This window comes from Gordionus sp. m RMFG-2023, chromosome 1, assembly GCF_954871325.1.
Source record: "Gordionus sp. m RMFG-2023 chromosome 1, tfGorSpeb1-WG-v2, whole genome shotgun sequence".
NCBI classification, from domain to species: Eukaryota; Metazoa; Nematomorpha; class Gordioida; order Chordodea; family Parachordodidae; genus Gordionus; species Gordionus sp. m RMFG-2023.
Window position 1 is genome coordinate 36,950,980 of NC_088775.1, and position 25,607 is coordinate 36,976,586.

The window sequence follows — 25,607 nt, forward strand, 5'->3', positions numbered from 1 at the left end:
TTGATCAATTTGATTTTCTAAAGTTTCTTTTAATATTAATTTATTATTTTATTATATTATTACTAACTAAGCTTAACTCAACGAACACAGATTGTTAAAATCTCACCTAATATTTGGTTGCAACAATTTACTAATCATTTGCAATCAAATCTAATTTAATATTTATACAGCTATTTTTTGAAATGTATGTAAAAAGTCAAAAGTAAACAACTTATTTATATTTCATATTCATAGATAGTAATTAATGTTTTTTTATTTTTATAAAATTATTTGAATTTCCAGTTCACATCTTGTAATATTTTTTTTAGCCTTAAGTTATAAATTAATAATAATAAATTTTTTATATTATCATGCATAGAAATGCCAAAAGGAAATTTAAGGGTGGAGCTGAAAAATTAAGAGAAAAAGATGTTGCTTGTCTCAAAGCAGCTAGTGCTGATCCAAAACAACTTAAATTATCTTTCTTTGATAAATCAGTACCAAGTATTTATAATACTAGTACTTCATATTAAAAAATCTATTATTTTAGGAATATCAGCAACTACCTCCCATTCACATCTACCAGAAACAACTACATTATCTGCAACATCTTCTTTTATTATTGCATCAGTTCAATCATTGCCACACCCACCTATAACTATATTACCAACCATTACAGCAGATAAATCATTCACACACCCTGAAAATAGATTATCTACAATTACAGCAATTCCATCTTTATTATCCTCACACTTGTCAGAAGCAACTACATCAATACTGCCTTTAGATATTTCACAAAGTGATCAGAATTGGGTATGCATAAACATGAAAATTTTAAGCTGCAATTAACAGCTACTATACCACAAAAACTTGCATTCTTAATGCAACATCCTATACAACCAATAAATAGTAAATATGATAAATTATATTATCGAATGGTAATGAATGAAAAAATACCTAGAAAATGGATTACAATAGAACTAATGTGCAATAAAGCCAAAGCTGTGTACTGCTAAATCTGCCTGGCATTGAAAAATCATAATCAAAGGGAAGAGGTTCTCTCATAACCTTGTTGTCGATAACAACTGTTAACAAAGTTATAGATGTTGTTCTTGATCAGATCAGGAATTTAATAAAAAAGGAGATTGGTAACAAACGTTTTAGTTTGCAAATGGATAGTATTAAAGACATTAGTGTTTATGATCAAGCAACTATTTGCCTACGATACATATATAATGGCAAAATAACAGAAAGGCTCTTTGCACTTACAAAAGTTACAAACTCTTCTGGAAAAGGATTTTTTGATATCTTGAGTGAATGCTTTTTAAAACATGGAATTCAAATGAGAAATATAATTGGAGAATCATTTGATGGTGCGGCAAATATGCGGGGTGAATTAGTTGGGTTGCTAGCGGCTCCAAGTAGTTTGTATATTTGGTGTTATAGTCACATATTAAATCTATGTATATGTGATTCATGCCATAATGTTGAAGGCAAAAATTTATTTGGATTGTTGAACAGACTAGCAACTTTCTTTGGTGAATCATATAAAAGGATGGATGCTTGGGTGAAACAGAATAACTCATCTGGCCAAAATAAGTTGAGAAGACTGCAAAAAATAGGAGAGACAAGGTGGTGGCCACATGAAAAAGCCCTTAGATGGATATATGGCAAAGAGAGCCTACTTCCAATAACGATAAGTGCTTTACAATTTATAATTGATAATAAATCATTTGAGGCAAAGCCCTCACCAGAAGCACAGTCTTTGATTGATAATTTATGTAAATTTAAGACTCTAAATACTTCTATAATATATTTAGAAATTTTTGAAATAATGGGGCCATTGTCATTATATCTTCAAACTAAGAATTTAGATATTTTATCAGCGTGGAAAATGATAGAAGATGCCAAGTCTTCTGTGCCATCTATAACTATTACTTCAATTAAAAATAAAGCAACAAAATGGTTTATAATTTAAATGGAACACTTTCATATTTAAAGCTCCCAGAGAGTATCTGGGTACAAACTGCTCTGCCAAAAAATCGAATAGGACGAGTGAAGAGAATATATAGTGACGAAGGCCAAGATGAACGTCCTCAAGAATCGCTTGACCTTCATAGGGTCGAAGTATTTCGTCCTATAATTGATCAAATTATAAACAGCTTGTCGGAACGATTTTCTGCGAATAAAGAGCTTATTTTGAATGTGCAATATTTGCATCCAAGGCATTTTGAGGGTATAAATAGTAAAGATATTTCTGAAAAGGTTAGAAAAACTGGCACAATTGGCAAATATATCGAGTGTTAAATTACGTAATGAATTGTGTTCATTTGCCAGTGTATTCAAAGATTTAGTATAAGAATTAAATGAAACGGACAATGATATCGTATGTACAAGTGAGGATTCATATGAAGAAGATGAAATATTACAAAATGATAATAACTCAAGATGTGATAATAGATGTAATAAGTGTTTAATATGTGTGTACGAAATTATTAAAAGATACAATATGCATACAAGTGCTTACACTAATTTATTTTTAGCATATGAATACATTTTAACTTTATCATTTACGCAAGTCAATAGTGAGAGAACATTTAGTAAATTAAAAATTATAAAAAATAGGCTGAGACCAAATATAGGACAAGAAAAATTAGAAGCATTTTTAATGATGTCAGTTGAACGGGAACTTTTAGCGCAGATTGAACTAAAAGATATTCTTGTTTATTTGTGCAATGGTTCAAAGTTAATGAGAGATTTATTAACTTAAAAATTTATATTAATTCTTTTATTTAAATCATATTTATATCTATTTACAATATGATCGGCGGTAGCAATTTTATTTTCTGTGCAATATTGTATAATTGCAATAATTTTTTAAGTGAAATTAATTGATTTTATATATTGAGTATTATGTATTATTTTATAATTAACATGTGATGTATGATTTAATTTTATAGTGCATTATTGTTGTATATCTAATATAAAATATATGTGCAATAAATATGATTTTAGATGTGCAATTTTATGAAATAAAATATATATGAGTATCATGTCATTATTCTTTTTTTTTAAAATGTACATCGTTTGTACCTATTTTCAAAAATAAGAAGTTATAAAAATCATATAATTCAGAAGCCATTTAAGGGAACCCGGCCGAAGGCCGGGCTAAACAAAATTAGGGGTATGGGGGCGAAGCCCCCATAAAAATGAGGCCGCTATAAAAAAAATGCCCACGAGGCCGTAGCGTCGCCAGTCCGCCCCTGAGTTCCACTCATTTAGTTAAACTACAACTGGGTACAAGGTTTGTTGGTATCCTTGAGAAAAAAAATCGGCATAATTTTATGAAGGGTGGGCCTTCATAAAATTCACGTTCGCTCATTTTGGGCAGGTCTATGACCAACGTGCTAGATAAGATAAGATAAGATTTGCATATATCAAAAGAATTAAAAAAGATGCAAATATTTTAGACTTCTGGGAAGATAATAGTTTAATTTATCTATTATTCATAAATCAACAACCTGAAAGCCGACTCTAAGCCCGGGTACATTGACCGGAATGTATTTTAATTTTTTAAATAAACCCGGGTCGGGTCTAAAAATTTTTTTTTTAAATACCCGGGTTGGTAAAAATTTTTTTTAAAAACCGGGCCATGCCGGAAATTATTTTTTTAAAAAAATACGGGCGCGGTGGTGCAAATGGTATCTCTGTAGGTATCTGAAATAAATAAAAGAATTTAAATTAATTATATTCATAATTTTAAAATATTAATTGATTTTTTTAAAAAAGAATGGCTAAATAGAATTTTAGAAATACCTACATGAAAAGGTAGCGGAGATATTAAATAGCTACCTAATTTATATAAAAAATTAGGGTCCGTTACCTATCGTTACTTAAAAATGTAGCGTGATACTTCTAATAGTTACTCTAGCAGCATTGTAAATTACATATAATTATATCTTGATATTTTAAAGTGTCGCGAGGGCGAATAATTGGATATAAAAATTTTTTTTTTGTATATTCAAAAAATCGAAAGTTTTCGTTTCACTTTGAATTACCTTGCCCTAGTTATAACTATATTCTTTTTTTTTGCTAATCTTCTTTCTAATAATTTTTTACTATTTAAATCTAATTCATTTTTTTGTTACCATATCCCTAGGCCTGTCGGTGAAACCGCCGAGTTCGACATCTTGACAAGCCAGTATAAATCTTTCCAATATATAAAAAATACATGTTTTATCATAATAAATAATGAGAACATGATAACAACAAATCATCATATAAGTCAAATAAAAACTAATTTAAATGTTTTTTTATTTTTAAAATGGTCAAAGTTAATTATATCATGCTATTTATTAAGACGTAAGACTTAGGTCGTCATTATAATGGTCATAACATATATAAGGAATGGTTTTCTATTATACTTTTTTATTTTTAGCGCGTTCATCACTCTTCACGACTAACTTTTTTCAACTCCCTTATATCAGGAATGCCCCCAAATAAATTTACAAATTGATAAGGGCATAAGCATAATTTCCATGTTTAAAATCATAAATACTTTATATATAATCATTATTATTTTGTCCCCGAATTTCAGGAACATCTACTAAGGGGTGGGGGCGCAAGATCGTCTTTGAAATTGGAGCGGGGTAGGAGTTGTCAAGGCGCTATCGGCATTTGGATAAAATTAGAGGGGGAAGGGTATGGAGTAGTTTTGATTCGGATTTACTTTTTATGCTAATTTTAATTAAGTAGGAGGAAGTAGGGGGTAACATTATCATTGATTTTGGAGGGTGTAGAAATCCCGGCCGATTCCTGATATCTAAGCATCAAGTCAAGCATTCAGGAGCGTTTAGACTTTTTACAAAGGTGCTAAAAAAATATACATATAAATTTATCCTAAAGACGCATTAAAAAATATTACTCAGAATTTTGTATATCAATTAAATTACAGCTATAAAAATATATTGAGCATACGAATATAAATAGATACATTAATATAACTTAATTGCAGGGTAGATATAAAATAGTAATTTAGGCTTGAATAAAATAAAAAAAATACCACTTTATATAATATATTTTTTTAAATTGATATAAGTTGGCCGGTCAAATTCAAATAAATGTTTTTTTTAAGCCAATATTAACTTTATTTTGTATATAATAGTAAAAGTCTATAATATTAATCTTATAATATTTTTTAAATTCATTGACATTCAATAACTTATGTTTAGCTTTCCATGGCAGAGTGTTCTGATTCATATTCAATATTATCTTTTTCTTTAATACTTTTAATCAATTTTTCTGTTGACAAAGTCTTCATTCGATTTCTGCTGTAGTAAGAATATTAACTCAAATTGACTAATTTCTTTCTGAAGAAGAAGCAAAACTAGGAATTATTAGTTAATGTCACTTCTCTGGCATGGCGGGCAAAGTTCATACCACTAACTTGAAGTCTGAATTTAATTGTTTCTTATGGGAGTTACTTGCCCCATAATTTGCTATTAAACATGCAGCTTTTACTTCTGAAATTTATGATATCACTTAAAATATTTAGATTATAACCACCTTGTAAAATGGGTAATTCTTGTATATACATACTTAATCAAATTCACTAGTAAAATACTCCCCTTGATATTGGAGACCTAATAATAAGAAATATTGTGATCTGATGTATTTATATTGTTCTTATTTTTTCAAACACATTTTTAATTTTTTTTATACAGATTTTTTAGTCAAATAATCCTCCGCTCAATTGGTTGAATTTGACCGGTCAATTGACCGACTTGCCAACCCTTGATATAAGTAATAATTTAGGTAGTCCTGTGGGCCAACAGTCTTAACAGCCTTGTAAATACAAATGTGCATCAAATGAGCAATAAAATCAAGATTTTCGGCAGCCCCTTTCAATTTCGATAAAAAGTTGTAAGCTGGTTATATGTGTTTACATTAGATCATAAACAAAATGTTAGCGCATTAGCAATTATATTAACGGAGATAATCTGAGTTAAAGGTCCATCCTTTTTTACTTTTTACTTATGTTAAATAACTAGTTTATCGAATATTGAATATAATATTAATAGCTAAGTCAATAATTAAAAATTATGGTGAAAACCTAAAAATTATTTTTTTAAAAAAAAATATGGGTCATCTTATGGTCAGTAGAAAATTTGATATTAATATATCGAAATGACTATGATCTCCAATTTTAATTTTTTTTGGAAATATCATTCGTTTACTATTTTTTTGAATAATTTCTTCAACAATTAGCTTAGCTGGATATCTATGTTAAAAAATATTGCGATTTTTATATTTATAAAAATAGATCGCACTACATATAATAGTTTTAATATGTTAAAATTAAAAAATTTTTAATGTATATATATATATCATACTATGTCGATTAAATGTATTATATATTTATTTGTAATTCAGATCACAGAATTTTTGAAATCTTCATAAATTTTGCCTAAGGTAGTTTATAAATTAATTAAAAGCCTGGCTAGCTTGTGAGATTTCTTCAGGAGATAATATATATATGTTCGACCGGTGAGAGAAGAAGGATTGACCAGCGAGTGAATATGAGATCTGGGAAATCATCTATCAGAGGAAATTTAAATAAAGCTGAAGGTCCACAAGGGTGTAAAAATCAGATTTTTACTTCTTCATTTGTATCATTTTTATCGATTATATATCCTAACCACCATTTGTCATCATATACACATGTTATATACCCATTAATATTTTTAAATATAATTTTCTCATTTAAAAACGAAACTTGTTTTTATTATATTTTTTGGAATTTGAATATATTTTGGTTTTTAGCCTATTTTGATCAATGGAAATAACCCTGTCAATTTTTTGGGTCTCATGTATGGGCAGTGCAGAATTAAATCTTTTACGAAGACTAATTCCCCTCCAATGTATTCTAGATTTGATATATATGTATATTCAAATTGATTGGGGTTAGAATTTGATTTTTATTTGGCCTTTGAAGACGTTCTGGCAACTAATCTTGATAGTTCCTCGATACCATCACACGCATTTTTGCCGTGAAGAGTGGGGAAAAAATGCCATTCGGCTGAAATATTAAAATCGTATTAATGAAGGTATATGTTAAAAAAAATTTTGCAATTCTTGTATTGCGACTAGTGCTGTAAACATTTCTATAAAAATCGAACGCGTTTGCGTTCATTGACAAAAATCGAACCTGTTCACGTTCCCTTTCAATAAAAAGGAACGCGTTCACGTTCATGAACGCATGATAATTTTTTTTAAGATTTAATTTAATATAAATAAATGTCTTATATGTTTTAACACAATATATTAACCATGTTAAAAAATAATAAGGTTTAATTTTGATAATATAATTATAAATATAATATAATATAGCGAATAAATAATATCTTTATTTATAAAAGATTTTTCTTGTTAATCTTTAATAACAATTGTTTTTCAAAATTTTTATCTGATAGACAGGAACACTTGGCAGTTAATACGGGATTAGCTATACTTAAAACGCGTACAGGGGCATTTGAGGGGATTGCGGTATTATACTTAATAAACAACTCTTTTAACATAGGGAATTTATTGAAAACATTTATTGTTCTGTCCTTTGCTTCAAAAAATTGAGATAAGTTATCCTCCTCCAATCATCCTCGTCATAAAAGAGAGTCATTTCTAGCGTTTTCAATGCATTTTTTCAATAACGCTATAAGTTTATTTTTTATAGGTTCGTTCTGTGGAAGTTTTATCCATGACCAGCTTGAATACTGGATGTATAATCGCAGAAAGAACATATTGATATTCTATGTTCAAATCTTTAAAAAAAATAAAATATATGTAATTAATTTGATAGTGATAGGTTTAATACCTTTTATTAATCACATTATTTAATACTACGTTTTAATTAAAATAATTATCGTTATTGTTGGGTCAAATAGCCCAGATGCATTTTTTATTCAAATTTAATGATTTTACAGTTATATTATATAAAATAGAATAATTAATATGACAATCAAATGTCGTTTTAAACTGGAACTTGAAGATTTTGAAACTGATATAAAACTTTTTGGGCACATTTTACATTTGGTTGAATTAGTTCCTTCAATATAGGATGTTACTGTAAAATATTTATCATATTTGGGCCATGGTAATGTTAATTTATCTGATTTTGAATTTTCAGAATCAGATGATTATGATGAAAAATTAATATCCATGCTTATCCTAGTCAAATTAAAATATAAACAATAATATTTAAATTGATAAACTATAAGTGTTAAAAAAATTCAAATGTGAAAAAGGAAACGGACTAATATTAAATTTTTCAAATAAATAAAAATAAAAGTGTTTTTAAAATTGAACGTTAAATTCGAACGCGTTCGTCATAAAAAAGGAACGCGTTCACGTTCAAAATTCGTCAAAAATAAAAGGAACGCCGTTCATTATTTTTTTCAAAAAAACGAACTTCGTTCACGAACGCGTTCGTTTACAACACAAATTGTGAAGCGAATCCACCTGAAAAGTGTATTATATTTTCTGGTTTAGAATCAAATTTAGCTGTTAAGAAATTAATAAATTTTTTTGATAAAGGTGGACTACACTAATATTAAGGTGAATATTTATAATAGGCTACAAATGGATGTATATTAGCTTGCGCGTTGTCCCAATGAAATCCTTACATTTTATCTTGTAAAATAAATGAATAATTTTCAGAATAATCTAGAATTGTTAAAAATTCCCCATCTTTTAAATTTTCTTTGGAATTCTTAAAAATAAAGTTTGTTGTTTAGCTATAAACGAGTGACGCAGTAAAATTTGAACTTTTTTAATAGATAATCGATGAAATCATCAACGGACTTTATAAAAGTTTCAAGATTTGCTCTATCCACCGTGATCCATTGTTTAAACGTGACATATTCTATATGATTTCTCTGAAACAATTGGTATAATTGGCCCTTAAGAGATACTTTACCAGGATATTGATACAATTTGTTAAATAACATTTTGGCTGAAAGGGATTACAAATAATTTGGGCCAAAAGATAGTTATAAGAATTTATACCGTATTCTTCTCCTGCTATTATTCAGCTAATACATTTGTATTAATTTCATTCTGATGAATAGTGCAAACATAAACAGTGTGTGTTACTAGCTCCAACTAAAATACAGTTTATTGGCCTTAGTTCGGCAAATTTATTGATATATCCGGGCATTCTTCTTGCATCTTGAATATTTCTTCATGATCAATATGTCTTTTTTGAACTGTTCTTTCTCGCCTTTAACAGACGCATAATCTTTTATTCCAGGCATGAGTTGGCTTATTTCACCGGAACTATAAAATCCGTGACGAGCTTAAATGTTTGTTCGTTTAGTGTCTTTACTGCCTTATGTTTTGGGAATGAGAGAATTCCAAATTCTTTTATCATTATTTTAGATTTTCTTGCCATATATGATGTAAGGTTGACTTCCTTTTGAATTTTATAATGATAACTTCAATTTAAAGATTTTATTAGTTTAAAATTATTTTGTACAAAAATTCTTTTATAAAGATTTGAAGTAGAGGTCTGCAATGTGGGGCTTAACCCGAAATGTTAAAATTTTTTAACCAGCTCGCCTATGTTTTTTTTGAAAAAATCACCCGCCAGCTCATTCATAAAAATTTGTTTAACCCATTTGTCCGCGCAATTTTTCCAAAAATGTTTGCTTGGTTGGTTTGCCTCTTTTTTATTTTATGTTAAAATATTTTAACTTAAACTTATTAAATATTCAAAATTATCGCCCAATAATTTTTCAACCCGCCAGCCCACACGCCCATTGAAGGATCTTCTATGAGCCCAGCTGTGGAAAATACAGGCTTCCTGTAACACGCCACAATGAATGTTTTAGATAGAGAATATATTTTTTTATTAATGAAAGCCACATTTAAAAAAAAATCCAACTAATTAAAATAATAATACATTTTTCTAAAAGGATGCTAATTTTTGAAAAATAGGGTACCTGTCAATTTTACAAAACACCCAAAGTAGATAGCTAACGCGCCTGCAAATATGGTATAAAAATTATAAATACTAGGAACCTTCATTACATTTCATAAAACAATTTCAAAGGAGTTTTAATATTTAATAATATTAAGCGAGATTATATTTTTGCCAGGTAATTTTAATTAAGCTACTAAATTTACTTTATTAATCCAAGACAGTTTTCCTATGATAGCTAAAGAAGCTAACACCCACCAAGAATAACAGACATCCGGAAATTTTTCGGGCCTTCCTTAAAAAATTTAAAAAAGTATTGGGTGATATAGAAAAAGTATTATACCGTTTAATCCACCAGAAGGCAATTGTCTTTCACTTAACCACCAACCTAATCTTTCGGTGTCTATAGAATGAAGATTTCCCGTCAAGGCCAAAACACCGAGACAGCAATAAATCTTGGAATATTATTTTTATATAAAATTTATCATTCTTATATAAATTTTAAAACAAAAATAAAGAAACTTATAAAACTAAACTATATTATAAATTTTGACTTCACGAAGAAGATATAAATATACATTATAAATGAATTTATAAATAAAAATTTTTCAATACTGGGTGTTTTAATGTTTTTTTAAAATATGATAAAAATAGAGGGATGGCGAAATTAATGATTTTAAAATCGGAGGAAAACCGCGACGCAAAAAAATAAGCAAAACCAGTGGCTCCTATATCCACCTAAGCTATGAATCCCTAAAAAAGGAGCGACATTTATAAAATTTGTTCACCCATTCCTCTTAAATTACATATTCAAAAATATAATTAAAAAGAGTCGTGAAAATAAAATATAACTAAAAATTCTGACATTTATTTCTTTCTTCAAAGTTGTATATTTTTTAAAAAGTGAAGGTGATAATTTCTACTAAAAAATAGATTTAACCGGCTTAAAATAAAGCAATTATTTTTATATTTAAAGTGATAATAACAATATTTGAGAATGTATATTTTAAAAGCCGAAATCCAAACTCCGTCACTAAATTTTCAGAATGTTAAATTTAAAATAGAAATGCTGATCAAAAACTAAATGAAATAAGAATGATCGATAGATCAAAAAAGAGGCATTTTCATGAAATCTTTTAAATCAAGTGAAACTTTGAATGATCAATTACATATGTTGTGAGGACCTATGCAAATTGGAAAAAATTGATAATTACCCCAAAATATAAATGATAGATATTTTGTGTTCTTTCCTTTCCGAAAAAGCTGGGATGTGAACCCGAACCGTATTTTGGCTTCAACTTTTTTGGATATCTCATCTGCTATTTCAAAAGTTATAGATTTTTCTCTTGTATCTTTTCAAAGCACTTATAACATTAATATTTAATTCCTCTTCTTCAATATATTCTAAACTATTGATTAATGGCTCTATATCTTTGTCTTCAATGTCTTTATTAAACAATCTCGATAATATATCTGGTAAACAATTTTGTTTACCCGCTTAAATTTTATCTCAAAATCGAATTACCAACTAAAACTAACCATTTTTGCAATCTCGGTGAAATCAAAAGTTCTTTATTGTCCTTTTTAAACAAATCTACCAAAGGCTTATGATCCGCATATAATAAAAACTTTCGGCCTAATAAATACTCTCTACACTTGGTCAAACCAAACTTAACCGCTAATGCTTCCTTTTCTATTGTTGAATAATTTTTTTCAGTATTGTTAAACTGTCTTAACAAAAATAAAATCGGCTTTTCTACCTTATCAACCATCTGTAACAAAGCTCTTTCTATATCTTCATTAATGCATCCACTGCTAAAATTATATAGTTTCTCATTAAAACAATATCGGTTTCTCTACCATCTTTATTTTCAATTTTTGAAACTTTCCTTCTGTGATACTTCCAATTTTCAAGCTTTTTATTTTTCTTCAATAATTCATACAACCATGTAGCAATTTGCGCAATATTTGGATAAACCTATGATAATAATTAATAGCTCCTAAAAACGCTTGTACTTCAGTTTTATTATTCGAAGCTCTCATGTTCACTATCTTATCTATATTCTTTGCAATCGAACTGAAGATTTTATTGCTCATAGAAGGAACAAAGGTCCGACTCGAGGCTTAGGATTATATTTTCATCTCCTTTTATTATATGTCCTAAATACTTTATTTCTCTTACTCCAAAAACACTCTTCTTTATGTTAGCTCTTAAACCATTTTCTAATATTATGTCTAACACTTTAATTAGCAGCCATAGTTCTTTAAAATATCGGAGCAGATACTTTCAACCCAAATGGCAAACGAAAAAATGCAAACAACCCTCTATGTGTTGTAATTGTCAACATTCTACTTGTATTCTCATTAACCTTAATCTGTAAATATGCATTAGAAAAATCTATCTTCGAAAAATATGTCACTCCTTTTAGATTTGCCAATAGTTATTCTAATCTCGGTAAAGGATACCTTACTGTGATAATCCAAGGATTTAATGAAATTCTATAATCTATGCATAACCTTAAGCTATTATCTGGTTTTCTTATGGGGACTAGTCCCCATTCGCTATGCACTATTGGTCGTATTATACTTTCTTTTAACCATTTATTTAATTCCTTATCATTTCTTTTATCTAAGAAAACGGTAATCTTCTTAATCCACAAAATTTAGCCTGGTAGTTTCTAATAACTTTATATCTACTTCAACATTTTTTAGAGTACCTAATTCTTCTTTAAAAACTTCCTTGTACTGATCTAAAATATTCCTGGTTGAATTTCCTTTGAACAGTCTCTTCCGTAACTTTATTCTCAATTATCTGTTTGTTGATTTCGACTGGAGTTACCTCTAATAACTTTATATCTCTTAATGTATTATTCTCTTCTATCTTGTTTCTATATCTATCAAAATTTCTGGAGTTCGATTTCTAAGTTTATTGAGAACTAAATCTTGTTATCTTCTATCCTAGGTAACTTAACTTTATCAAAATCATTCTTTATTATTCGCTATTTACCTCATTAATTTCAGAAACTGTTTCAAAAAAATTCCATCAATTATAAACAGGACCTATTGTCTTTATGTCACACCAACCTAAAATTGGCTCAATCTTTAACGTAGTTATCCATAAAGTTATATTTTTATTACTTCCAGGCAACCTGATCCTATAATAACCTAAAATTTTACAATGCTATTATCTTTGTCTGACTCTCATTTTTTTTAGAACAAATTCTTATTCTGGCCATAATCTATCAAAATCTTTTACACTCATCAGGCTAATTTCAGCTCCTGTATATAATTAAAAACATATTTCTGCTCCCTCTTTTTTTCTTAATTCTCGGGTATCTATTCTAATTCAATCTTTCGCACATCTTCACACATCGAATTATTTGTTCTAAATATTTCAAAATTTTTACTTTCTATCTTTATATCTCTCGTTTTATCAATATTTCTATTATTCACATGATTTATAATTAAAAAAAATCAAAAATTTATTATCAAAAAAATTATCATTAAAATCAAACTTTCTTTCTCCTAGTCAGTTCTTATACCTTTCTTGTTTGTGTGTCCTTCTTGACCACATATATTAAACCTCACTACAAAATTGTTAACTCAACATTTTATCGCTACATGGCCATTCTTGCCACTTCTCGCGCACTTTAAATCTTTGGTATATTCACTCTGTCGCGACATGTGACCCGACTGACCATAACTATAGCAACTTATCTATCGGTAATTATCTATAGGTCTTAGCTTATCTTTCTCTCTTATTAAAATTTTCAATTCTCGACTTGCTATCTTAATATATCCCGTTCTTCCTACTGTTATACCTAATATAAAAACTAAAATCATAAACACAAGAACTATTAACAATATGTTTTCTATTAACAAATTCCACATATTTATCTGTGTAATATACATTAAAACGTACTTAACAAAAATTTAATTAAAAAAAGTTTAAATATTCTAACGAAATTAATCGAATAAAGAAATATTACTAAAATTATTAATAATATATAGAATAAATATATCGAATTAATTTTACCTTAAATTTCCTCGTGAAATCTTCCTTTCCTGGTTTAATTTTATTTTAAATTTTCCTCACTTCGACACCGCTTTTGAGAGTTGTGTATATCAGAGTAGAATAATTTAAACAATTAATAGACAATTAAGATAAAATAACTTTATTTAATAGACAATTAAAATATAAAATACAGATATAAAAATTACAATTACGATATAAAATTTTACAAAATTAAAAAATGTTATTTCTTTACATTTTCTTTTCTTTTATGAACATATCCTTAAAATAAATTGAGCACCCAAATCCATTTTTATAAGTTGCAGCGTGTTAATGAATGGTTTTTAAATTGCATAAGTTAATTGTAGAATCAAATATTCACGTATATATATATGAAATCAGGGGCGGACTGGCGACGCTACGGCCTCGTGGGCATTTTTTTTATAGCGGCCTCATTTATATGGGGGCTTCGCCCCCATACCTCTAATTTTGTTTAGCCCGGCCTTCGGCCGGGTTCCCTTAAATGGCTTCTGAATTATATGATTTTTATAACTTCTTATTTTTGAAAATAGGTACAAACGATGTACATTTAAAAAAAAAGAATAATGACATGATACTCATATATATTTTATTTCATAAAATTGCACATCTAAAATCATATTTATTGCACATATATTTTATATTAGATATACAACAATAATGCCCTATAAAATTAAATCATACATCACATGTTAATTATAAAATAATACATAATACTCAATATATAAAATCAATTAATTTCACATAAAAAATTATTGCAATTATACAATATTGCACAGAAAATAAAATTGCTTCCGCCGATCATATTGTAAATAGATATAAATATGATTTAAATAAAAGAATTAATATAAATTTTTAAGTTAATAAATCTCTCATTAACTTTGAACCTTTGCACAAATAAACAAGAATATCTTTTAGTTCAATCTGCGCTAAAAGTTCCCGTTCAACTGACATCATTAAAAATGCTTCTAATTTTTCTTGTCCTATATTTGGTCTCAGCCTATTTTTTATAATTTTGAATTTACTAAATGTTCTCTCACTATTGACTTGCGTAAATGATAAAGTTAAAATGTATTCATATGCTAAAAATAAATTAGTGTAAGCACTTGTATGCATATTGTATCTTTTAATAATTTCGTACACACATATTAAACACTTATTACATCTATTATCACATCTTGAGTTATTATCATTTTGTAATATTTCATCTTCTTCATATGAATCCTCACTTGTACATACGATATCATTGTCCGTTTCATTTAATTCTTATACTAAATCTTTGAATACACTGGCAAATGAACACAATTCGTTACGTAATTTAACACTCGATATATTTGCCAATTGTGCCAGTTTTTCTAAGGCCTTTTCAGAAATATCTTTACTATTACCCTCAAAATGCCTTGGATGCAAATATTGCACATTCAAAATAAGCTCTTTATTCGCAGAAAACCGTTCCGACAAGCTGTTTATAATTTGATCAATTATAGGACGAAATACTTCGACCCTATGAAGGTCGATTCTTGAGGACGTTCATCTTGGCCTTCGTCACTATATATTCTCTTCACTCGTCCTATTCGATTTTTTGGCAGAGCAGTTTGTACCCAGATACTCTCTGGGAGCTTTAAATATGAAAGTGTTCCATTTAAATTATAAACCATTTTGTTGCTTTATTTTTAATTGAAGTAATAGTTATAGATGGCATAGAAGACTTGGCATCTTCTATCATTTTCCACGCTGATAAAATATCTAAATTCTTAGTTTGAAGATATAATGACAATGGCCCCATTATTTCAAAAATTTCTAAATATATTATAGAAGTACTTAGAGTCTTAAATTTACATAAATTATCAATCAAAGACTGTGCTTCTGGTGAGGGTTTTGCCTCAAATGATTTATTATCAATTATAAATTGTAAGGCACTTATCGTTATTGGAAGTAGGCTCTCTTTGCCATATATCCATCTAAGGGCTTTTTCATGTGGCCACCACCTTGTCTCTCCTATTTTTTGCAGTCTTCTCAACTTATTTTGGCCAGATGAGTTATTCTGTTTCACCCAAGCATCCATCCTTTTATATGATTCACCAAAGAAAGTTGCTAGTCTGTTCAACAATCCAAATAAATTTTTGCCTTCAACATTATGGCATGAATCACATATACATAGATTTAATATGTGACTATAACACCAAATATACAAACTACTTGGAGCCACTAGCAACCTAACTAATTCACCCCGCATATTTGCCGCACCATCAAATGATTCTCCAATTATATTTCTCATTTGAATTCCATGTTTTAAAAAGCATTCACTCAAGATATCAAAAAATCCTTTTCCAGAAGAGTTTGTAACTTTTGTAAGTGCAAAGAGCCTTTCTGTTATTTTGCCATTATATATGTATTGTAGGCAAATAGTTGCTTGATCATAAACACTAATGTCTTTAATACTATCCATTTGCAAACTAAAACGTTTGTTACCAATCTCCTTTTTTATTAAATTCCTGATCTGATCAAGAACAACATCTATAACTTTGTTAACAGTTGTTATCGACAACAAGGTTATGAGAGAACCTCTTCCCTTTGATTATGATTTTTCAATGCCAGGCAGATTTAGCAGTACACATCTTTGGCTTTATTGCACATTAGTTCTATTGTAATCCATTTTCTAGGTATTTTTTCATTCATTACCATTCGATAATATAATTTATCATATTTACTATTTATTGGTTGTATAGGATTTGCATTAAGAATGCAAGTTTTTGTGGTATAGTAGCTGTTAATTGCAGCTTAAAATTTTCATGTTTATGCATACCCAATTCTGATCACTTTGTGAAATATCTAAAGGCAGTATTGATGTAGTTGCTTCTGACAAGTGTGAGGATAATAAAGATGGAATTGCTGTAATTGTAGATAATCTATTTTCAGGGTGTGTGAATGATTTATCTGCTGTAATGGTTGGTAATATAGTTATAGGTGGGTGTGGCAATGATTGAACTGATGCAATAATAAAAGAAGATGTTGCAGATAATGTAGTTGTTTCTGGTAGATGTGAATGGGAGGTAGTTGCTGATATTCCTAAAATAATAGATTTTTTAATATGAAGTACTAGTATTATAAATACTTGGTACTGATTTATCAAAGAAAGATAATTTAAGTTGTTTTGGATCAGCACTAGCTGCTTTGAGACAAGCAACATCTTTTTCTCTTAATTTTTCAGCTCCACCCTTAAATTTCCTTTTGGCATTTCTATGCATGATAATATAAAAAATTTATTATTATTAATTTATAACTTAAGGCTAAAAAAAATATTACAAGATGTGAACTGGAAATTCAAATAATTTTATAAAAATAAAAAAACATTAATTACTATCTATGAATATGAAATATAAATAAGTTGTTTACTTTTGACTTTTTACATACATTTCAAAAAATAGCTGTATAAATATTAAATTAGATTTGATTGCAAATGATTAGTAAATTGTTGCAACCAAATATTAGGTGAGATTTTAACAATCTGTGTTCGTTGAGTTAAGCTTAGTTAGTAATAGTATAATAAAATAACAATAAATTAATATTAAAAGAAACTTTAGAAAATCAAATTGATCAAAAATTTATTTATTAAAATTATTATTACCTGGGTTTTATTTGATTTCTTTTCTTGAATTAAGAACAATACAATAACAAAAGTTTGCTATATTATTTCTACAATAAATTAATGTATAAAAATATAATATAATAAATTAATTAAAACTTAATTTACACTCTAATCGTAGTCAAGCTCAAAAGGAAGCGATTCACTTCATTCGAAAAAAAAACAAGGAAAAGCACGTGATAATATAGCGTCAAGCGACGATAGTAAATTACATGATAATTCTCAAGGAATGCGATATTAAAAATAAATGATAAGAGAAAATATTATGGACATAATAATATTATTTTTTTTCTAATCGGCCTCTTTTTTTATATTTTCCTCCGATCGGCCTCAAAATCGACATTTTCTCGCAGCCTCGTGGGCAAAATGCCCACCGGGTCTTATGGCCAGTCCGCCCCTGTATGAAATGTGTATAGTGCTGTTTGTTTACAAACAAAATGTTAGTTTCTTTTTCAAGCGTGTATTAAAATGTGCCTGCAGCATGTAATTCAGGGTTATGATTTATATATAAATGCAATAAAAATAAATAACTGCTCAAAATTCTTTGAGCAGGATCTGGTAAACCTAGTACAATCCTATTCCTATTTGTGTAATTTAATGAAAAAAATAAATATCTTTTAATTTTTTTCTTTTTAGTTTGATAATATTAGAAAAAATATTCTAAGGATCTTTTTTATTTTTACCTGGCCAGCATGAGATTCCGAACCAGGCTTGCTACCAAAACCTTGGTCAATATTATGACCTTTTAATACGAAATTCACAATCTTATCAATGTCTTCTTTTATGCAGTCCAATTTATCTAGAAGAGCTAAAGCAGCCAATGCACAGAAGGAAAATCTGGTATCAACTTCACCTAAAGAGATATATATCAAAGAATTAATTATGTTAATTGAAAAATAAATGTTATAAAAAAATTAATAGTATCAAAATTTAAAAAAAAACATTTAATCAGATATAATAATATCAAATCAGCCATATATGAAGATTAAATAAGACTTATCTAAATTTAAATGAATAACTTCAATTTACCGATCAGGGATGATACTTAACGTTTATAAATAAATTGGATTGGTCCAATTTAAAAAAAAAATTGATCCAATATTATATTGGTTTTATTGTTATTTTATTATGATTTGTTTATGTCGTATTGGGATATGTTATTCATTGGGATTCGGAATCTCATAATTTTAACATTTATTGAGGGCGATTTTTAACCATCGGATTTGATGGAAAATTTATTCCAGCTGTAAAGAGTACACACACTCTGAATTTCAGGCATTTTTTCAGAGATCTAAACCGTAATGAACTAAGTTCGGTTCAATGCTCAGTTCGTAAAAAATAACTATATACTTGAACCTTTAAAAAACCGGTTCGAACCCTTTTGCATAATTCTTTATCCAAATACGACATATTATAATATTTGTATTTTACATAATATCCTAATAATAAATAAATGGAAAATTTAATTATTTAAAATACTTTTAAAAAATAAGAATTATTTTAAAAGAGACAGGAACTCTTACATATCCTAAGCCAATGATAAGTTATCACCCTCATGCCATTTTTTTAACGTCTCTCTACTCCTAAATCAAAATTAGTAACAAATAAAAGAAAAATCCAAATTAAAACTATGGGATAGGTGTGTTCAAATATATCATCCATCAATTTCAATGATAAACTTGCATTAGAATTCTACAAGGGTTCTCCAAAGCCCGACCCCAGATTCGGGTTGTAAGAGGTGTCCGACCCAAAGCCCGACCCGATAAATAAATATAAATATCCTAAATAATCATTTTAATTCATAATGTCAATTAAAATAGCATGTCATTTTCAAATTACTTTACATAACATCCGATTACCAAGCTATTTTGTTATTATATTTTTGTGTTATTATTACATACTTACATCATATTTTATCAGGTTAATTAAAATATATTTATCTAATACCTATTTAATTAAATAGCCTCAAATTTTCAATATTTAAAATCGTTTACCAAATCTTAATTTGGTGGAAGACTTATCAAAGCGTTCCCAATTTAAGTGTTTTGGTTCTTAAATTCCAGGCCATCTCTGCTTCCTCGGCTAGCAGTGAAAGCGCGGTTTCAGTGGCTGGTAGGGCCTTTGAAGATAGGAGGACTTGTTTAAAGCCCGACAAACTCGACTCCTCATTATTTGTATATCATAATTATTCACTATGTGATACTATTTATAATTATATGATATTGATATATCTTTATATCATGTTCATTATATCACGCACATTATCTATTATAGTAATCCTCAAAAAACGTCAATCAAATTTAACCAATAGTGTTCTATTAAAAATATTTGTACAATGATAATCATCATAGCAATTTTAAGCCAATAGTGATTCCCATGTGATTTATAATATAGCGAATTTACTCAAATGCATAACTCCCATCATTCTAGAGGTATGTGATGCTATGTGGAAAACTTTAAAAGATATCCAGTTCCAACTTGAGAACATTGTGAAAAGGTATTAAATTTAGATATTAATATATATTTATAGAAAATCAAACATTTTAGATTGCACAAAAATACTTTGAGAAACATGATTTCCAAACTGCCTTGGCTTATTAGATGGTAAGCACATAAAAATAAAAAGTCCTGCAAAATCTGGAACCCTTTTTTACATTTATAGATATTTTAAATCAAATGCTTGGTTTAGCTGATAGCAATTGCAAAGATAAAAAATTTCTGATAATTGCTGGATTCAAGAAATGGTTGGACACAATGAAATAAAGAGAGCCACTATGAAGTTATATTTAAAGGAAATAATAATCCATTTTTTTAGAATAAATAATATATATATTAATCAGCCTGAGCCAGGACTGGTTTTTTGATAAAAACCCCAAAAATTTTTTATTTAAATTTAGCCTACTAAACTGTGACACTTAATAATATATTGCATTTTTTTTCTTCTAATGATAAAAAAATTTCAGCATGGCAAACATAGTGATTGCCTAAAAAAACTTATTGTTTATTTTCATTTAAAGCAATAAATTAAATTTTTGGATATGGGCTTGGGCAAAATTTTTGAAACTTATGATTGGCTTGGATTTGAATTTTTTTTTATTAAATCTGGAATGAGCCTGCAAATTATTTTTACTGCTGACCTGGGCTGGAGACTGATGAATAAATCAAGGCCCGTGAAGGTCTCTAATTTTAATAACTGAATTATTTCATTTCTCATATAACTTTATAACTTAAAGGAATGGGCAAACCATAGACAAAAAAATTTCTGAAAATTGCTGGATTCAAGAAATTGTTGGACACAAGGAAATAAGGAAAGCCATTGTGAAGTTATATATGGATGAAATATTAATCCATTTTTTAGCATCAATAACAAATAAAAATAATGCCTGTTGTGACCTTGCCTTAAACTTACATATATTGAGATTTTTTAAGAACCCGTTATCAAAAATATATGTTACTAGCTGATATCCCGTCAAGAATGACGGGGAAGAATTTTCTTCTTTATTGAATGATGGATGAATAATAAATTTTACCTTTATTTGATGATGAATTAATCAGAAATTTTCTTATCTTATGAGATGTGATAATTTATATCTATTTAGATGAGGGGTTATTCTAAAATTTTTCATTATATTTTGTAAAATATGTTTATGAAGTATATGGTTAATAATTTTAAATTTTAATTAATGTGCACAATAAAAAATCTTTTATACTAAATTTTTATTCATTTGTATTTGTAATTTATAATATAAAATATATATTCTTGCTAGAACCTCATAAGATAGGAAATTTTAATTCATTCATCATCAAATAAAGAAAATTTATTATTAATCCATCATTGAATAAAGAAGAAAATTCTTATTTCCCGCCATTCTTGACGGGCTATCAAAAATCTGTAAAAATTATATTTATGTGCTCAATCCATCTATTATAATAATCCTCAAAACCCTTATGAAAGCAATTCTTGAATCTGCCATCTGAGGGTTTTCCCAAAAAAATCATTGAGTATAGAAGAAAATTCTGATTCCCCGTCATTCTTGACGGGTTATCATCTGGTTTTTGTATAATCGCAATAATTTTTAAATTCGATTGTATTTCAAATTTTTTAATATTTAAACTAAATAAAAGGTATGTTTCCTATTTAAATAAAATGCAACTTAATATAAAAATTGATATATTAGGGCGGTCAAATAATTGAATAATTTATTTACGGTAATACGCATAATTTTTAATTGTTTTTGGATATTATAATATTCACACTAGTCGGGTCGGGCAAATTTTTTTTATAATTTTACAGACTCTAGTTTGCATCACCCCCTCCCTCTCATGATAAAAGTTCCTAGAAACAAGATTTTTAAATATTCAGCCATAAACATTGCCTATATATAAATGAGATTATTAGCTTTTGGGAAATAAAATCAAGATATACTTAATTAGTGATATGGACCTATTTGAGCCGATTTTTAAAAACGGTTAACTTAATATTTTAGCCAGAAAAATATTGCCTAAGCCACGAGATTTCGCTAATAGAAGTCCAATATTGATTTTTTCTATTACATATGAACATAAATATTGAATCGGTATTGGTTATGTATGAATATCGAAAAATATTAAATTGAATCAGTGAAAAGTGGATTATAATAGCCTTAAGAACAAAATAATATATTTAAATATGGAAATATTTTATAATAGAATGTTACCCCATTTATCTCCACAAAAACTACCATCATCATTTTGCAAATTTTTAATATAAGCAACAACTTTATCAGAATCGATCACTTCTAATGAATTGTAAAGTAATAAGATCTATAATTAATATGAATAGAAATATATACGTGAATAAACAACATGATAAATTTAATATACACCAGAGATCTGCAGGTCCAGCAGTGGCGCCCGTCCTTAATTTTATTCCACTATTCAAAAAAGTGTGTAAAAAAACTTTATTTATGAATAAACAATAGACGTATTTCATTTATAATAAAATTTTCAGAGTTATAAATTATATTTTAAAAAATGGATGTTTCCCAGAGACGCTATAATTCGTATGGGATCGGCGTTTGACCCCATCTATTTTCAATAGTATAAAAGCAAATTTAGCAATGGTATTATTTTGTTAAATAATCGCTTAACTTGAGGCTTGAGCGAAGGTAAAAACATAAGCATTATAATTGTTTTAAATTTCAATGTAACCAATCCATAGTATTTTGGTATCTAATATTCCAGATACCACAAGTTTATTTATCTACCTTTTTATGCTATCGCGACTAAATTATAAGAGTGTCAGAGCTATAGAGGCATAGTATTTTTAGAGATTTCGTTTTTTTTCAATTTTTTTTATTACAATTGATTTCTAGATACATTCGTTCTATCTCAATTCTTTTTATAATTTTAGAAATTTTCGTATTTTGCTAATAATTTTTTTATTTATACCAATTGGATTGATGATTAAATTAAAATGTGGTGATTGATGTTTTATTTTTAATTAATAATATTTTAATTAATATTAGTATATTTCATTTTTCATATAATATTATAACGAGTAAATAGGAAAAAATCAATATTCGTTGTTTTTGATTATTTTTATCATTATATGTTTTGGTGTTGATTTTTTAAAAAATTTTATTTTCTTTATTTGAAACAAATAATTCTTTAAAAATATTAAAAACTCATTAAAAATGGAGGTGGGAATACAAGTTCCCAAAAAACATGAATAATTATATTTTAAAATGGTAATTAATTTGTATTTTGTTTTAAAAAATAAAATTCTTTGGGTTCTGATGTAAAGGCTCTTATTTGGCCGCCTATATTTTTTAAAAATAAAAATTTAAAGTTCATGATCTTAATTGTATATAGTCAAGGCAGACATGCAAGACACGCAGCTAATTCAGTTATTATCGATTCTCTTACGAGGGCCCGAATACCAAACATGCTGGAGCCTAATTTTTTAGATGATCGCCTAACTTCTGTGCCTTGGTGATTAGGTAGATCCTTAATTTTCTATCACATGCGTCTATTCATTTCCAAAAACTTTAAATTCTGACCCAGTTGATATAGCCGAGGTAAAAAATAGATATTTAGTTTTTATATATTTCTAACAAGCATGATACTATTAAAAAATTTTTCAAAAATTTTCGGAATAAATGCTTTTAGTTGCTTTTAAATGGTAAGGTTAGTCAAAAATATGTTACTAATAATTTTTCTTTATACTGGCTAATAGTGTTGCTAAACGGCCCAGTTTGGGTCAATTTTTTAAAAATGGCCCTATTAAGACTTTAGCCAAAATAATTATGTAAACCTCAATATTTGACATATAAAGGTTCAAACCTTTCTATCATCTATGAGCAAAATCTCCAGGCTAATAAAATATTTTTTTTACTGAAATCTTTCAGGCCATAATAAAATAAAATCAAACCAAATTGGACTGTTTAACAACACTACTAGATATTATATTGGTTATAGCATCATAGAAACTAATAAAGTACAAAACATTGGTATATTTTAGAATTAGTATTCCAATTGTTCAGCCAACGTTAACAGATGATTTAAAGATATAATATATTTAAAAATACAAATAATTATGGGGAAATCAATAATCTAAATTTTTAATCGCAGTGACAGCTGAAGGCTGAGCAAATAAACATTTGTGGGCAAAGTATCAAATTTTTTTTAACCCTTGAAATCTTGGCCATGCCACTGAAACCCATGCAATCCAGCCTAGAATGAGATATGGCATATTGTTAAAAATCTGAGCTAGGTATAAATTTAAAAAAATAAGTCTAGGTCTGGTCAATTTAAAAAAAAATTATATCAGTTAAGTTTAGGTCAAAAAACCTATGCTGGAATTGGAAATGATTTTTTAAAATCCATGCTGGGCTTAGAATTTTAACCATTGCAGTTTATATACTTATGTAAAATCATAAGTTAAATCCAAAATTCATGTTTTATAATTGTTCATTTCTAACATTACACAAGAATTAAATACAACTTAAAACTAGTACTTGTATAGCACTAAGAGTATATAGAAGATGTGGATCGTGGTTCTGACTAGATGCAAAACCACCATTAGAACATTCACATGATTTGATAAATGATATAACATCTTGCTTTCTAATTGAGGAATGATTGTTATCTAATTTGCCTAAAAGTGCTAATGAGTTACAACACCAATATATGCCACTCATTCTCAAATATTCAGTCATAGCATTTATCTAAATTAGTTATATATATTAGCTAATTGGTACATATTATACATAATCCTCTTTATGACTATCCATAGACTCTATAAAACCAACATGTTTAACTTCATCAAAGTCTTTAGAATAACTTTCATTTAATTCAACATCGTTTATTAAAAAAACCTTAAAAATAATGTATAAATAAATTTTAAAATAAATTGACCATATGTTAAAATATCGTAGTGGAATATTCTATATTGTCATATAAATAATCGAATTGCACCAAAATATAAAATTTGATATTAAACGTTTTATATATTTTTTTTATCATTCATTCATTCAATTCACTAATATACTATGTTATGTAGTACGCTAGCATAGCAAGGAAGAGAGGGGTAAGTAAGAGGTGATCTATTAGTTCCGTTTCCGAGAGAATTATGTTAGAGTAGTGAGGTCATATATAAAGCCATAACAAAGAAATAATGTACCTGACGTCCGGATTAGAATATTTATGAGAAGAAAAAATTTTTTTTTTAAATATTTTGGTAACATATTCCTTTAGAAATTAACGTTATGTCTGTACGGTTTGTCATGTTTCAGAGGTTCCTAATATCCCTATAAATGTAAAATAGTTGGTTCTTCTTTGGTAAGTCGATATCGTGTGTCTCTATAAATTAGTGTTGTTAAATAGTCGAGTTCTCCTGACTTCAACTCCGAGTCGAAGTCGCAATAATCGACTCATTTTTACAACTCAAGTTTTGAACTTGAGTCGTGAACTCAAGT

General features: G+C 27.9%; 1 protein-coding gene across 1 annotated transcript in view; it reads right to left on the bottom strand.

The window, feature by feature from the left end:
• LOC135931623 (geranylgeranyl transferase type-2 subunit beta-like) overlaps nucleotides 1-24,920 on the bottom strand; it is a 31,394-nt gene extending 6,474 nt beyond the window's left edge. The window contains exons 1-8 of the mRNA XM_065468859.1: nucleotides 24,900-24,920; nucleotides 24,648-24,857; nucleotides 22,347-22,452; nucleotides 18,333-18,502; nucleotides 10,296-10,407; nucleotides 10,150-10,247; nucleotides 5,289-5,293; nucleotides 4,128-4,188 (exon numbers count right to left, since the gene is read on the bottom strand). Coding sequence (XP_065324931.1) covers nucleotides 4,128-4,188; nucleotides 5,289-5,293; nucleotides 10,150-10,247; nucleotides 10,296-10,407; nucleotides 18,333-18,502; nucleotides 22,347-22,452; nucleotides 24,648-24,848 — 753 coding nt within the window. The 5' untranslated portion in view covers nucleotides 24,849-24,857; nucleotides 24,900-24,920. The remainder of the gene's footprint in view (nucleotides 1-4,127; nucleotides 4,189-5,288; nucleotides 5,294-10,149; nucleotides 10,248-10,295; nucleotides 10,408-18,332; nucleotides 18,503-22,346; nucleotides 22,453-24,647; nucleotides 24,858-24,899) is intronic.
• Nucleotides 24,921-25,607: the final 687 nt, after the last annotated feature.